This window comes from Equus caballus, chromosome 9 (genome assembly GCF_041296265.1).
Source record: "Equus caballus isolate H_3958 breed thoroughbred chromosome 9, TB-T2T, whole genome shotgun sequence".
In the NCBI taxonomy this organism is placed as follows: domain Eukaryota; kingdom Metazoa; phylum Chordata; class Mammalia; order Perissodactyla; family Equidae; genus Equus; species Equus caballus.
The window spans coordinates 95,804,111-95,820,558 of record NC_091692.1 but is presented as its reverse complement, the minus strand read 5'-3'; the positions used below and the strand labels follow the sequence as shown (position 1 = coordinate 95,820,558).

At 52.9% G+C, this 16,448-nt stretch overlaps 1 protein-coding gene across 7 annotated transcripts in view; it reads left to right on the top strand.

Annotated features, from left to right (window-relative positions):
- The first annotated feature begins 366 nt into the window (after positions 1–366).
- LOC102150584 (maestro heat-like repeat family member 5) overlaps positions 367–16,448 on the top strand; it is a 65,056-nt gene continuing 48,974 nt past the window's right edge. For 4 of the 7 annotated variants that reach the window (XM_070221936.1, XM_023649025.2, XM_070221938.1 and 1 more), the window contains exons 1-6: positions 367–645; positions 6,612–6,778; positions 8,141–8,286; positions 9,401–9,529; positions 12,686–12,845; positions 13,104–13,159. In XM_070221936.1, coding sequence (XP_070078037.1) covers positions 455–645; positions 6,612–6,778; positions 8,141–8,286; positions 9,401–9,529; positions 12,686–12,845; positions 13,104–13,159 — 849 coding nt within the window. In that variant the 5' untranslated portion in view covers positions 367–454. The remainder of the gene's footprint in view (positions 646–6,611; positions 6,779–8,140; positions 8,287–9,400; positions 9,530–12,685; positions 12,846–13,103; positions 13,160–16,448) is intronic. The other 3 variants (XM_070221932.1, XM_070221937.1, XM_070221934.1) reach the window with 1 other exon arrangement.

Below are 16,448 nucleotides of genomic sequence, written 5' to 3'. Positions count from 1 at the left end.
TACTGCTGTGTAACAAATGACCTCAAAACTCAGTGGCTTAAAACAACCCACGTTTACTGTCTCACAGTTTCTCAGGTCAGGAATCCAGGCTTAGTTGGGTCTTCTGTCCCAGGGCCTCTCAAAAGGCTGCTGTCAAGGCGTCGGCTGGGCCCCTCTACGGCTCTTACAGGAGATGCCCAAGAACCAGGGATGGGGTGGGGCCAAGTCTGAGGCCATTCTGGGAGCACAAGTATACCCACACACCCGTGCACGTGCCTTGCCCAGAACAAAGTGTCCAGCTCCACAGCACTGTCCTTGGAAAGGTCCTGTGGATGCAGGAACCATTGTGACCTCGGGGGTGAGGTCAGGGCTGGTGGGGGCAGGGGAGGGCACTGCCCAGACATAGGGCTGCCCCGCCCGGCGTAAGGACAGAGCTGAGACTGGGGCCCGTGGGTTCTCCAAACCATACCCCAACATGGACAAGCAGCGTTTGGAAAAGTCACACCGCCACACCACGGCTGACCGGGCGCCATCAGCCCTGTCCCAGAACCCCAGGCCAGCCAAGCTCCAGGCCAGGACAAGTGGGAGCCCAGGAGGGGACCCCAATACCCTGCTTCCCACGGGTGCCCTGGCCTCCCCCTGCTTCAGGAGATCGCCTTCCTGCAGGTCAGCGAGCGACACCCCTGAGGTCCATCTGGGCCCCTGAGGCCCCGAGCTGAGGAGGGAGGGGCCCTGCAGCCAGGAGCAGCCTGGGGAGGGACCTGGGGTTACCCCCCACTCCTGGCAGCCTTGACCTGATGGAGGGGAGGCTGAGAGGGAGGAAGCGGCTTGGCCATCATGTCGTCCTGTGGCTGTTGACTGCTTGTGAGGACCAGAGGTGTGGCGAGCCATGTCAGTGCTCGTCCGCACATGCCCGCTGTGTGAACGAGTGGACAGATGGACAGTCCATCCATCCATCTGCTTCCCTGAGCCCTGGCTTCTCCGTCTGCACAGAGGTGGTGATACAACAGCCAGCGTCCTTGCAGAGACTTAAGGAACATGCGTCAAAGAGGGCTCCTCTATGGCCTTCGGGCCGTGTCCCCAGCATCCTGGGTGGGCACCAGGGACGCTCCGCCTTCCTGCCGCCCCGGTGGCTCGGAGGCTGGCCGGCGGGCTCCCCCCGTCCTGGGGCAGGGCAGGCGCTGCTGGCAGGCGCTCCCAGGAGGGTTCCGGAGCACATCCCTGCCCGCGTTCCCTGCGCTCCGGGCTGTTCCAGGAGGAACAGCTTCAGACCTGCCTTGAACTCAGTTCTTTGGGTCTGCACAGAGTTGCTCCCGCCCGTGTGCTGTGTTGTCAGGCCCGCCTCCTCCTCTGCCGCGTCTTGGATGCTTCTAAGGCGAGGAAACGCTCCCCCTGCAGCTGTTTGCTGAACTGTCTTCCCACCGTTTTTCTATATTTAAAAATACGTTCAATTGTGGCTGCCGCGGGCCTGCAATGTGGGTTTGGGGTGAGACTCGGGGTCTCCCTCGTGCCTGTGGCCAATGCTGCCTGGCCCGAGGCCCTCCAGGCACAGAGGGAGGCCCAGCTCCAACCCCTGTGGGGTGCCCGCAGATGTGGCGCCCGCTGGGTCAGTGGGAAAGGCCGAGTCCCCCGGAGCAGAAGGAAGTGGCTGGTTTTCTGAGAGGCTGTAGAAAGAAGGGGCCCTGCAGGAGGGGTAAAGTATGCCCTGAGCCCCAAAGTGGCCACCCTGGGAAAGGCCACAGTCCCTAGGACGCAGGCTTTGGAGTCGGGGCCAGGGTCTGAACTGGCACCATCCTTGGAGGCTGTGTGTCCTGGGACAGGTCACTGAACCTCTCTGTGTCTCAGCACCTTGTGAAGTTGGTGTGAGGGCAGTGTGGGTGAGATCAAGCACCCAGCATGTGGCCGTCCTCGTGGGCGGTAATGGAGGCCATGGTGGGGGTAGAGGGGCCCATGAGGTGACGAGAAGGGAGATGCCCATCCCTCTCTGGCAGGAAGTATCCAGCTGGGGGGAGCTGCCCTATTGCCAGAATGCCTTCATTCATTCATCGTTCATTCATTTGTTCAGTCATCCAACACCCACAGTGGGCACGTGCTCGGCCACGCCTCCCTGAACCGGGCTATTTAAAATGACCCCCGTGGCTCATCCAACCCCTGTGCCTGCCGGATCCTCTGTGTCACTGTCCCCAGCTGACACAGGACATAGCTTCTTGCCCGTGCATCCTCTCTCCCCCAAGAATGTGAGAGCTGCAATGGAAGGGGCTCCCGTGTGTGTTGTTCACTGACACTCCGGGGCCTGGAGCGGTGCCTGGCGCACAGTAGGCATTTCATAAACGCCCACTGAACGGACGAAGGCAGGAAGGAATGATTCTGTGCCGGGCACCCTGTGGGCCTCGAGGACCATAGAGATGCTCGTCCGCCCTCAGGCCAGCTGCCCCCAGTCTCTGCTCTGAGCACCTTGCAAATGCTTTCACCCCAGCCTGCCCCCTGGACGCTGCGAGCTGCCCGAGGACAGGGCTGGCTGAGTCCTCTGTGTCACCAATGCTCAGACGTGCAGGGAGGCAACCTCTCCAGCACCCCCACAAGTGTCCCCTGCTCAGCCACTTGGTCAGTGGTTCCCAAAAGGGCAGATGGTGGGGAGGGTGGAGGGTCCTCAGGCTGGGCATGGCCATGCACGGACGAGGTGCCCCAGGCCACAAGCATGAATGCCATCTGGGAGGGGAGCCGACGAGGTGGGGCTGCTGGGCCCAGCTCCGGGTGGGCGGGAGGAGGACCCCACTGTCCGGGCAGCACACTCGCATGCACCCACTCCTCCCTTGGGCTGTCGGCCTTCACAAGGGCCTGCCCTGGGGTGCACTGGGGACCCAGAGACACCAGCACATCCCCAGGGAGACTCGGGAAGGAAAGTCAGCTGTGCCACCCGGGTTCGGGGCAGCTCCGTCAGCTGGGGAGTCAGGGCAGGCACCCCCAGCCCTTGGATGCTCTTTCCAAGTGAAGAGGGCTGAAGAGCATCTTTGCATGGCCCTGACGAGGGGACAGAGACAGGAGCAGGAAGGACGCATGCTCTGAGCAGAGGGGCCAGGCGAGCGGAGCCCGGGAGGTCCACTGCACCGGGCTTGGGCAGTTGGGTCCAGGTCTGAAGCCTGTGGGGACAGACCCCCAGGACCCGGTGCGCGGGGAGGGCCTGTTACAGGGCCGTATCCAGAAGATCAGGACCAAGCCGATTGGTGCTTCAGCTGCATAGCTCTGCCATTCATCTTACAATGTTTGCTGAGCACCTGCCAAGGGTTCCAGACACTGTCGTAGATTTCGGGGACATAGCTAGGAACAAGAGAGAAAGAGGTCTCTGCCCTCGTGGCTTACACACAGCAGAGGGAGACAGCCGGTAAATGATAGATGTAGTAAATTACATGTCACAAGGCGAAAAGTGATATGGAAGAAAATGGACAGGGATGGGGTGGAGAGTGCCGAGTGAGCGTCAGGGTGCAATTTTAAATAGGTTCATCAAGAAGGTAACTATGGAGCCAAGACTTGAAGGAGGTGAGGGACTGAGCCAAGCAGGTCTCTGGAGGAAGAATGCCCACAGACTGAAGTCACAGCTGGTGCAAAGGTCCTGAGGCAGAGCCATGCCTGCTGGTGTGAGGGCAGCAGGTGCTCACCGTGACTGGGGTGGAGGAAGCAAGAGAGAGCAGGAGAGGATGAGATCAGAGGAGGTGAAATGATTGCGTTCTTACTTCTTTTGTTCTTGTTTTCTTCTTTGTTATGGTATAATTTACATACAGTCAAATTCACTCTTTTTAGCATACGGTTGTTTAAGTTCTGACAAACTCAAACAGTCGTGTATCCACTACGGAAACGGAGACATGAAGCAGGTCTATCTCCCCCCTAACCCCCCAGGCCCTTTCATAACCAACGCTCCCACAGCTCCCTGTCCCCAGAAACCACAGCTCTGTCTTCTGTCTGTGTGGTTTTACCCTTTTCAGAAAGTCCTAAGAATGGAACGATCGAGCTTGCAGCTCCGGGCTCTGCTCTCTCTCGCACAGCACAGTGCGTGTAGGAATCGCCCGTGTGGCTGCATTTATCGGTCACTCGGTTCTTGTTATTGCTGAGAGTATTTCTGTGCACACAGCACGGTTCATTCATGCATCCCCCAGTCGAAGGACATTTGCATTGCTTCCCTTTGGGGCTGTTACAGATAAAACTGTTACAAACGCTCGTGTCCAGATTTCGTGTGAATGTAAGTTCTTTCACTGGAGTGAACACCCAGGCGTGGAAAGCTGAGTTGGAAGGTAAACGTGGGATTAACTTTCTTAGAAAATCCCAGACTACCCGCCACCCCGGCCATGCCGGTCTGCACTCCCCAGAGCCGTGTAGACACTGCTGGTCACTCTGCAACCTGGCCAGCACTGGGGAATTGCCCATTTTCCGACTTTGGCCATCCTAGCAGCTGGGACGTGATCTCCCCCTGCGGTTTTAACCTGATTCCCTCGTGATGAAGGACGCTGAGCGCGTTTTGTTTCCTTGTTTCCGTCTGTGTGTCCCCCTTGGTGGGAGCTCTGCTCACGTCGTTCGCTTTGCATTTTGTTTGGTTGCTGTCGTTTGGTTTTGTGTGATTTACGTATTACAAACATCATCCTTTATCAGACATGTGATTTGCAAATATTCCCTCCAAGACCAAAGCTTATCCTTTCGTGTTTTATAGCTGTCTTTCAAAAAACAGAAGTTCTTAATTTTGATGAAATTCAACTTATCATTTTTTTTTCTTTTATGGATAATGCTTTTGATGTCACATCTAAGAAATCTTTGTCTAACCCAGCTCGGGAAGACTTTCCCCTGCATTGTCTTCAGAAGTTTTAAATTTTTAGGTTTTACTTTAGTCTATGACCTATTTTGAGTTAATTTTTGCACATAGTGTGGGGTATAACGGGGTATTTTTTGCGTGTGTATCCAATTATTATTGTAGCACCGTCAGTTTAATAGACTCTCTTTTCTTAATTGAGCTGCTTTTGCACTTTCATCAAAAATCAATTGGCCTCATGTGTGTGGGTCTTTTTCTGGACTCTATTTTGCTCCATTTGTTTATATTTCTATGCTTCAATCAACACCACACCGTCCCGGTCCCTGTGGCTTTATAATAAGACTTGAAACCAGTGGTGTCAGCTTCCAATTCTGCTCTTCCTCAAAATTGTTTGAGTTTCTTAGTCCCTGTATTTTTCCATATAAATACGAGAAACAACTTGTGGTTCCTACAAAGAAATCCTCCTGGGATTGCAACTGGATTTGCATTGAATATTTAGAGAACTTTAGAGAGATCCTCACGATATCAGCAGTCTCCTGGTCCATGAACATGGTATACGACTCTACTCATTGCAGTCTCCTGGATCCCTTTCCTCAATCTTTTGACTTTACAGTATGCAGGTCTTGCAATTATTTGTTAGATTTCTGCCCAAATGCCTCACGACCTTTAGTGCTGTTGTAGAGGGTGCCTTTTTATTTCAGTTCCCCGTGGTTTGTTGCTAGTATGTAGGAACATGACTGATTTGCGTATGCTGACTCTGTATTTGCCAAGCTGCATAACTGGCTCTTGAGTTCTGGTAGTTTTGGGGAACCGTGGAGGGTTTTGAGTGACACGACCTGACATATTTCTTACACGGTGGAGCAAACGAATGGATAAAACATTAAGAGATGAACCACGTTCTCACGCAGCACGCGGCGCACCTGTTTAACGTGTTGCCCGGCTGCTGTTTGTCGGGCTCACCGTTGCTTCCCTGGGGCCTAGGAAGAGCCAGCCTCTCCCACGGCAGGTCTTTGGAAGCAGGAACCAAGAGGAAATGAGCACCTGAGGTCATGAAGCTGGGGGAGCAGAAACCCACTCCTGCCATGAGGGATCCACGGGAGGGCGCTGTGGGACAGCCAGGCTTGTGCAGCACCCCCAAAATGAAGGATGCCCACTTTTTGGGCCCCTTATGGCGATGAGCACTGTCTGGGGGAGTCCTGTTCCCACACTAGCAGAAGAAGAGGAGGGAAAGACGGGGTGGGGAGGAAGGAGAGGAGGAGAGGGCACAGTCAGCCTCAAGGGACCCCCCCATCTTCCCTTGCTCCTGCCGCACACTGCTCCTCAGGTCTCTCACGCAGGCACTAACGCCCTGAAGCACCAGGAGGTGGGGCCGGGGGCGTATCACGGGCAGGTGCGGGGCAGCACGCCCGGCCTCAGGCTCCTCCTCCTGTAGCTCCCTGGCCGCCCTGAAAGGCCCCACCAGTGATGGCTCGGTAGCCACGGCCATCTCACTTGTGGTCCTGGAAAGACTGGCTCCTCAAGTCAGTGGGAGAGCTGGAGCCGGGGTTGCTTGCCCTGCCCTCCATGTCCCGCAGCCGTGTCGGTCCCGCCGACCCTTGCTGGGAAGCCAGGCCCCACCGGGCCCACAGGTGATGCCACCTGCTCAACAGTGTCCCTGAGGCCTTAAGCCGTCTCCTCCCCCAGCTCAGCCAGTCCATGGAAGGGAAGAGCGGACGCATGGGAGGGCGCGGCCAGGCCCACCCAGACCGCCGCGGCTCTTGGCAATGACTGCCCTTGCATAGGTGAACACACACGGGGCGTCCAGATGCGGACACCCAGGATCCCTTTGCCATTTCAGAATCCCCTCCCACATCTTCGAATCCAATACGAGGGCACCTCAGGACTCTGCCCACAGGGACAGACAGGTGCACCCCGCCACCATCGTGCTCCGCAAGTCGCAGAGCAGCCAGGCCGCGCTGGTGCCCAAGGAGCACAAGATGTTCATGGAGGAAGCCTACAACGCGGGTGACCGCCAGCCCTGGGACGCGGGCGGGCCGGGGTGGGGGGTGGTCAGGCTCCAGGGGATCCTGCCATGTCCCTCCGCCCGGAGAAGTCCTGGGGATGAGAGCCGGGGGGAGTCTGGAACCTCGGAGATGTCAAGGGGAGAGGACACAGTGAAGCTTCCTCCAGAGCCTTGCACCCCCTCCGCGGCCCCTTCACACCTCCCAGAGGCACCATCCAAAGCCCAAAAAATGCCCTCTCTCACACCCCACCTGCCACTCTCCTCCCACACCCTGTCACACCTGAGACCCTCAGCTCAGGTCTGGCCCTCTCACTGATCTGCTTTTCTCCTCATTCAAAGGATCACTTGCCCTCATCCTTCTAGGCAAAGTCAAATTGCCACCTCCTCTGAGAAGTCAGGCCTGACTGCGCCTCCATCTTGGTCAGGATTTATTGCCCCTACCCTCTCTGTGTACCTAGGGCCTTTTATGTAACTACCCCGCAGAACCAAAGTGCACAGATACTGGGTAGGGCTCCCCTGGGCTGGAGGCTCCTTCAGAACAGAGCTGGGCCCTGACTCCTCTTTGAGCCCCCACACACAGCTCCGTGACCACACAGAGCAAACATCACTGAATGTCGGATGACTGGAGAGAGGGTCAGGAATGAAAGAGTGAATAGATGGAAGGATAGAGGGATAGATGACTGATTTATGAATAGATGTGCGGATGGATGGATGGGTGGATTTTAAAATGGATGATGGTGGGTAGATGGATGGATAGATGAATTTATGAATGGATAGGTAGATAGATGGGTGGATGGATGGATGAATTTATTAATGGATGGGTAGATAGATGGGTGGATGGACAGATGAATTTATGGGTGGATGGGGTATAGACGGATAGATAGATAGATGGATGGATAGGTGGATGGGTGGGTAGATGGATAAACTTATTAACGGATGCATTGGTGGATGAGTATAAAGATGGACAGACAAGTGGATGGATAGATGGATTGATAGACAGACATATAGATGAACGTGTGGGTGGCTAGACAGATGGATTTATGAGTAGGTGGATAATAGATGAATGGGTAAATGGGTGGATGAAAAGATGGTTGAATCAATGAAAGGATGAAAATATGCATGGGTAAATAAGGTTGTGCAGATCTGCATGCATTCCTGCTTCTTATCCTATCCTGAACCCCAGGAGGACTGTTGAGACATCAGGAGGCCCAGGATTTTCCAGTGTGTTCAAGTCTCCAGGCTTCATTTTCCGATCACTCCTTCCCATTCCCAGCCCTCCCCTTCCCTGCCCACCCAGCACTGCTGGCTCAGTGTGACCTTCCCGAAGGCCATTCACCCTCACACCCTCTTGCCATCTGCTTTAGCCATCTGCTTCAAGATGCTCCGGGACCTGAACAGTGCAGACTCCCTCCGCATGAAGTACATCATCAAGAAGATCAAGAACATGGCTCAGGGGGCCCCCAACCTGGTGCTGGAAACCATCCATGACTACTTTGTAGACAACATGGAGGTGGGAGCTGCTGGGGCCATTTGGGGCAGGCATGGGGAGCAGAGGGGAGAGCTAGATCCCAAGGAGGGCTCAAATCTTGGCTTCTCCATATAGCAGCTTCATGATTTGGGGCAAATCAATCTCCTCATATGTCCAATGGGCAGAGGGGGAAGGGAGGAAAGTAATGGGAGATGTATTGACCACCCTCAGAACAGTCTCATGATATAGATATTACGATCCCAATAGATGAGGAAACTGAGGCTTAGGTAAGGGGAGCGATTTGCCTAAAGTCACAGAGTCTTCAAGTGGTAGAGATGGATGGGTGTTTGGATGGGTGGTTGAGTGGATGGATGGGTGGATGGGTGGATGGATGGATGAGTGGATGGATGGATGGATGGGTGAATGGGTGGATGGATGGATGGGTGGATGGATGGGTGGATGGGTGGATGAGTGGATGGATGGGTGGATGAGTGTATGGATGGATAGGTGGGTGGGTGGATGGATGGATGAGTGGATGGATGGATGGATGGGTGAATGGGTAGATGGATGGATGGGTGAATGGGTGGATGGATGGATGAGTGGATGGATGGATGGATGAGTGGATGGATGGGTGGATGGGTGGATGAGTGGATGGATGGGTGGATGAGTGTATGGATGGATAGGTGGGTGGGTGGATGAATGGATGAGTGGATGGATGGATGGATGGGTGAATGGGTAGATGGATGGATGGGTGAATGGGTGGATGGATGGATGGGTGGACGGATGGATGGATGGATGGGTGGGTGAATAGTTGTGTGGATGATTGGGGGGAGGATCTGTCTGAGTTTTAATGAATGAATGAATAAATGAATGAAAGAATGAACTGACTTTAGAGACGGAATGCTTTTAAAATCTCACAGTAATTCCCTGAGGATAAGGACAACTTTCTATTCATCTGTCTCTGCAGAAACTAGCTCAGGGTCTGCATAGAGTATATATTCCATAAATGGTTATTGGACGAATGGCCAAATTCATCCACTTGTGATCTTTTCCTTCTGGCCTCCTCACCCTCCCCCAACCTGTGCTCCCCCTGGCGGCTCACCGCATGGTCAGACACAACTTGTCTCTGAGCCTCCATCTACTCTGTCACCCGCAGATCTCCACCCGGCACAAGTTCCGGCTGTTCCATGTCCTGGAGGCTGTCATTGGAGCCATTGACTCCCTGGAAGAGACCTGGGAGAAAACCTTCATAGAGCTGGCCCTGGAGAACATGACCAAGTCCACGGTGGGCCTCCCCTCCCCAGCACATAGACCGCTGCCCCGGGGTCCAAGTAAGGCTGGTGGTGCCCAGCCTTGTGGGGGACCAAGTGACTTCTGTCCAGTTTCTCCCCATCGGCTCCTTCGGAGGGACAGCCTCACACCCCCATTTATAGTGAGGAAGGGAAGTTCAGCCAGCTCGCTGCTCATCTCAGGCCACAGGGCCCATAAGTGCAAGAGCCGAGTGTCCACTGTGGCACTGAGTGCACTTTCCCCAGAAGTCCCTGCCCAGAGGTGGGCTAGTCAATAAACACGTGACCCATGACGGTCAGAGAGCAGTGACCAGTCACCAAGGCCACCACCACAGGTCCAGGCCCTGGCTCTCCCCAAAGCGGGAAGCGGCTTAATTTAACCCTCCCATCTGGTGTTTGTGAGTCCCATGTCCAGAGGGAGGGACCGAGGCCCAGAGAGTTGAGGAGACTTGCCCGCAGTCCCCACCCGGCTGTGAACAGCAGGTGTGACCGGCTCCCACGTCCCCACAGAGGCGTTTGTGAATCCGTCCTAGTGGGACTAGATTTGTTTTCTCTCTAAAATTCTTTTCTTAATTTTTAACTCATCTTTGTGAGACACATCAGGCATATTGTAAAAGTGCAAGGCATCTATGTAGAGTCCACAGACTAATGATAATAAAGAGCAGCTGGGGGGAGCGGGTGGTGCCCCAGCCTGGCGAGCGCCGCAGGACAACAAAGCTGGCCCATGTCCAGAGGTGCGCCCTGGCGTCAGCCTCTCTTGGTGGGGGGGGGGGTCGGGGGGTGCTGCTCTGCACTTTGTGCTTCCAAGCGCACGGCCGCCCACCTCCAGCTCTCCAGCACAAGTCAGGCAGGCCAATCTTGAGACCATGCATTTCTGGAAATACCTCTCGTCTGTTTCACCATGGCCTCTGCGTGGAGGTCATTGTCCCATGGTCTTCTTCCCCTAGTGCGACTGGAGAGGCTTCAAAACCTTCCTGACCACTGGTCCTTTATCCACGACCTGCCCCTCCGCCGGAGGCTCCTAGAGCCTTCTCTCGCGCCGTGTGCTCTGCCATCCTGTGACGTGCTGTCTCGCTCCGGGTCTGTTTTCAGCCACCAGGCTTTGTGGTCTCGGGTCCTTGCGGTCTGGCCTCCCGGGTCCTCTGCTTCTGCAAGATTGCTTACACGAATTCACTGATGATGTCCCAGTGTGTGTCTGTTCTGGGCTTCAGGAATGCCTAACCCTCCAACACAGAACTTCCGATAATTCCTCAAGTTCTTTCCTTGCCTCTGCTTTTCCCTCTCTCGCTTCTTTGTTCTGCTCTCTGAAGATTCCTTCTTATCTTTCAGGCCTTCTGTTGAGTTTCCCATTTATGCTCTTGCATCTTTAACTTTCAAGAGATCTTGATTTTGTTCTCAGAACGTTCCTTTTTTTGTACCGTTCTGTTTATAGCATCCGTGGATGCAGTGTCTGTTCTTATCTCTCAGAGGATATTAAAGAGAGTTTGGCTCGAAGTTTTCATCTCTGTTTGGCCTCCCTTTCCTCCAAGTAGCTTTTTTTGTGGGTGTCGCCGGGTGTGTAGTTGTGGGTTTCAGTCGCTCGCACGTCTGGGGGCTCCTCCAGCGTGGCTGTCTGCCTGTGGCTGGGAGCTGACAGGGCGCTCCGAACACACAGGTGAGGGGGTAAGATTTGGGGTCCACTGTAGAGTAATGAGGTGAGCCCATTGCGCCCCTCCAGGCCCCCCGTGTCGGCACCTCTGTATCTTTCCTCCTGGGATGTCCAGAAATCCCAGAGAAGACCCCGATCCAGTGCCTGGCCTGGAGGCTGCGGCCGAAGGCAGCGCGGTGGGCAGCCCGGCCTGTGAAGGGACTCTCCCCTGTGCTTACAGGCCTGGCCTCCCAGCTCAGTGACCCCTGCTGGCTCTCTCCGGAGACCAAGCTTCCAGACTTTGCTGGACCCTCCGGGTGTGCAGAGAGGGCAGGGCATGTAGGCATCTGACCCATTCTTGAACCACTTTACCTGCATCCCCACCACGGCAATTCCAGGGTGCAGGAGACGCCGCCTCCTGGGTCTCCATCAGACAATAAGAAGATTGTCTGGCGTAGGCGAGCCTGGTTCTCAGCTTGCCCCGCTGCTGGCTTAGCACTCGGCCTGGGTACCTCTCCTCCATCTGCTTTCCAGCTTCCCGAATGTGGTTGCTGTCATCCTTTTAGAAAATCTCCTAAATGTAGTTCAGTTGAGGTCTTTTTTTGGAAGAGTAAAATCAGATTCAATCCATCTGAACGAGAAGCCCTCGTAAATGATAAATGGCAGAATGATTTCATACGATGATTCAGACAGCATCCCAGGGCACACAGGAAGGGGCCTTTCAGATGCCACCAAATGCAGGGCCCACCCCCGGCCCCAGCCAGCGATGGTCCTGTGACACCTCCTCACTCCAGCCACCTGACGGCTCTCGCTAAGAAGCGGGGAAGAGAGAAACTCAAGATTGGAGCGAGAGCAAAGGAAACACCACACACTCGTTGAGAAAGTACCAGGCGTGGCAACACAGCGCCGGGCTCCAGGTCAGGGGCGGTCCCTTCCTTCCTGATGGCCCCTCCACCAGACTGTGGAGGCCCAGCCAGGGGACCAGCCCGCTGGGCCTCTGACCCCGGCAGCTGACACTCTGCCTCCTCAGGCCGGGGAACTCCAGACAGCAGCATAGACTCGGGTTCTGGATCCGTGGTGATGAAGAACCAAAGGATGTGGCATTGTCCTGAGCTGCCAGGAACCCAGGAACACAGGCGGCACGGACTAGAGCCTTCAGGACACAGTTCCTGAGCGTAGGCCTGGGGGCGAGCTTTAGAAACGGACTAGGGTGCGGATACACAGGGCAAGTGGGAACTGCGTTCCAGGCGGAGGGCACAGCCTGAGCAAAGGATCCGAAGTAGGAAGAATGATGAGGGCTTTCTGGAACTGTAAGAGGACCAGGAATCTTGGGAGTCGCTCAGTCCTAAGCCCTGGGGTTAAGCCTGAGCTCCACCTGCCAGGTGTGTGTGTTGGGCCCCTGGGCCTCCATTTTCTGTCCCACAGATGGGTTGACAATGGCTGCCCTGCCCACCAGACCAGACCAGGTGTGAAAAACCACAGCTCCATCCAAGCGCCCGCTCTTGCTTCCGCTTCCCCACCCCAGGATCTGGAAGAGGTGTACCAGGATGCGGCCAGCAACGTGCTGGTGGCCATCTGTAGGCACTCATGGCGGGCGGTGGCCCAGCACCTGGAGACCGAGGTCTTGACGGGCGTCTTCCCCCACCGCAGCCTCCTCTACGTGATGGGCATCCTGACCTCTAACAGTATGTCCCACCCTTGGGGTCTAAGGGCCCCCTACTGCTGGGTGGGTGACAGGACCACAACTCCAACCCAGTTCTCTGGATCCCAAGCCTGGCTTACTGTCCTCAGAGTTCACTTCCTCCATGGAGCCAGAATGGACAGAGGCAGGACAATGTCACCCTGACTCAGTCCAGTGTCCAAGGGGTTGGGGAGATGGGGCCCAAGATCTGGCTCTGGCTGTGGACACCAGACCTGGCTTCCAGTGACCCCCCTCTCTCCAGCAGAACAGATCTTCAACAATGGAGAGAAGGCGTGCTGGGAAGAGCAGCTGGCCCAGGTAGGGAGGGAACCCAGCCACTGGGGCCTTCTGCAGGGATGATGTGGGAACAACAGGGAGCGGGAGGCAACCCAGTGTGGATGGGCACCTGCTCAGCCCTGAGAGGGGGAAGAGGGATGGGAGGGAGGGAGTACAGGGAAGGAGGGAGAAGGAGGGAGCGGAAAGGATGGAGGGGGAAGGAGGGAGGGGGAGAAGGAGGGAGAAGGGGAGAGGGGAGAGGAGAGAGGTGGAGAAGTGGGAATGAGGGGGGAGGAGGGAGGGAGAAGGGGGGGAAGGAGGGAGGGGGAAGGGGAGGGGGGAGGAGTTAGAGAGGAGGAGGGAGACCCCCACTTTACAGATGAGCAAATGGGCTTGAGGAGGAAAAGGGACTTGACCTCAGTGGTGGGGCTGGTCCCTGGGGAGCTGGGACTTGAATCTTGGCCTCTAAATGCCTGACACAGAGCCAGTGTCCAACACATACAAGGGCCAGAGAGGATGCAGAGGCCAGATCTGAGAACAGGGGAGGAAGGAAGCAGGTGGGAGTGGACAGAAGCCACCACAGCCAAGGAGTGGTGTCATGCAGGTCCATCTCTGACCACACACCCAAGTGAGGGGCATGTTTGGCTGGAAGAAGGGACAAGGGACCTGGCAGAACTGGGTTAAAGTGCAGATTCAACCAATCACAGCTGTGGGGCCTGGATGACCTAGTTTCCTCTCCATATCTTAGTTTCTCATCTGTCAAATGAGGATAAAAGCACCTGGATCGTGGGGCCAGCCCCGTGGCCAAGTGATTAAGTTCAGGCACTCTGCTTCAGCAGCCCAGGGTTTCGCTGGTTCGGATCCTGGGCATGGACATGGCACCACTCATCAGGCCACGTTGAGGCAGCATCCCACATGCCACAACTAGAAGGACCCACAACTAAAATATGCATCTATGTACTGGGGGGATTTGGGAAGAAAAAGCAGGGGGGGGGAAAAAGAAGATTGGCAACAGTTATTAGCTCAGGTGCCAATCTTTTTAAAAAAAAAAAAAAAAAAGTACCTGGATTGTATGTTTGTTGTGAAGATTATAGGAAATAATCCATATAAAGTGCCTGGCACTGTGCCTGGTACATAGGAGGCCCTCATTAAATGCTAGTTATCATGATCATGTAGTAGCAGCAACAGCAGGATAGGAGGGATTAATGGCATCTAGTAGAAATAAAACCAGCAGCAGCAACAACACAAGTAATTAATAGAAAAATGAGACAGAAAATCATTCAGGATATAGAAGACTTGAACAGCATAATTAACCAAATTGATCTAATTGACATTCCTTTCAAATGAAAATAGAACATTCACCAAGATAGATCATTTGCTGTGCCATATATCAAGTTTCAATAAATTTAAAAGGACTGAAGTCAAACAGAGTACATTCTCTGACCAGACCACAAATTAAAAGTCAATAGGAAAAAATATATCTGGACCCACTAACATCAATGGATAGATCATCCAGACAGAGAGTCAACAGGGAAAACATGGCCTTAAATGAAACACTAGACCAGATGGAATGGTTCTTTGAAAATATAAACAAAATTGACAAACCCTTAGTCAGACTCACTATGAAAAAAAGAGAGAAGACTCAAATAAGTAAAATCAGAAATAAAAGAGGAGAAATTACAACAAATACCACAAAAATACAAAGGATTATAAGTGAATACTATAAAAAGCTGTACCCCAGCACTCTGGATAACCTAGAAGAAATGGACAAATTCTTAGAATCATATAAACTCCCAAAACTGAGTCAAGAAGGAATGGAGACTCTGAATAAACTAATCACAAGAGATTAAATCAGTAACCAAAAACCTCCCCAAAACAAAAGTCCAGGGCCAGTTGGCTTCTCTAGTGAATTCTACCAAACATTCAAAGACCTAACATCTATCCTTCTCAAACTCTTCCAAAAAACTGAAGAGGATAGGAGCCTTCCTAACTCATTTTATGAGGCCAACCTTACCCTGATCCCAAAATCACACAAGGACAATGCAAAAAAAGGAAAATTACAGGCCAATATCACTGACGAACATAGATGCAAAAATCCTCAACAAAATATTAGTAAATCGAATACAACAATACATCACAAAGATCATACACCACGATCAAGCGGAATTTATTCCAGGGACACAGGGATGGTTCAACATCCACAAATCAATCAATGTGATACACCACATTAACAAATGAGGAATAAAAATCACATGATCATCTCAATAGACACAGTGAAAGCATTTGACAAGATCCAGCATCCATTTGTGATAAAAACTCTCAATAAAATGGGTAGAGAAGGACAGTGCTTCAAAATAATAAAGGCCACATATGACAAACCCACAGCCAACATCATACTCAATGGGGAAAGACTGAAAGCTATTCCTCTAAGAACAGGAACAAGACAAGGCTGCCCGCTGTCACCACTCCTACTCAACGTAGCATTGGAAGTCCTGGCCAGAGCAATTAGGCAATAAAAAGAAATAAAAATTATCCAAATTAGAAAGGAGAAGGAAAACTGTCCCTATTTGTGTGTGACATGATTCTATATAGAAAACCCTAAAGAACCCACCAAAAAGCTGTTAGAAATAATTAACAGATACAATAGTAAAGTTGAAGGGTACAAAATGAACACACAAAAATCACAGAAAGAGAAATCAAGAATACAAGCTCATTTATAGTTGCAACAAAAAGAATAAAATACCTAGGAATAAATTTAACCTTGGTGAAAGAACTGTAGACTGAAAACTATATGACATTGTTGAAAGAAATGAAAGAAGACACAAAGAAATGGAAAGAGGAGCTGGCCCCATGGCTGAATGGTGAAAGTTCCACGCATTCTGCTTCGGCAGCTCGGATTAATGGGTTTGGATCCCAGGTACAGACCTACACCACTCGTCAAGCCATGCTGTGGCAGTGATCTACATACAAAATGGAGGAAGATTGGCACAGAGGTTGGCTCAGGGCTAATCTTCCTCAAGCGAAAAAAGAGGAAGATTGGCAATGGATGTTAGTTCAGGGCAAATCTTCCTCAGCAAAAAAAAAAGAAAGAAAGAAAGAAAGAAAGAAAGAAAGAATTGGAAAGATACTCCATGCTCATGGATTGTAAGAACTGACATAGTTAAAATGTCCATATTACCTAAAGCAATCTACAGCTTCAGTGCAATCCCTATCAGAATCCCAACAACATTTTTCATGGAAATAGAACAAAGAATCCTAAAATGTATGCGGAACAACAAAAGACGTTAAATAGTCAAAGCAATCCTGAGAAAAAAGAACAAAGCTGGAGGCA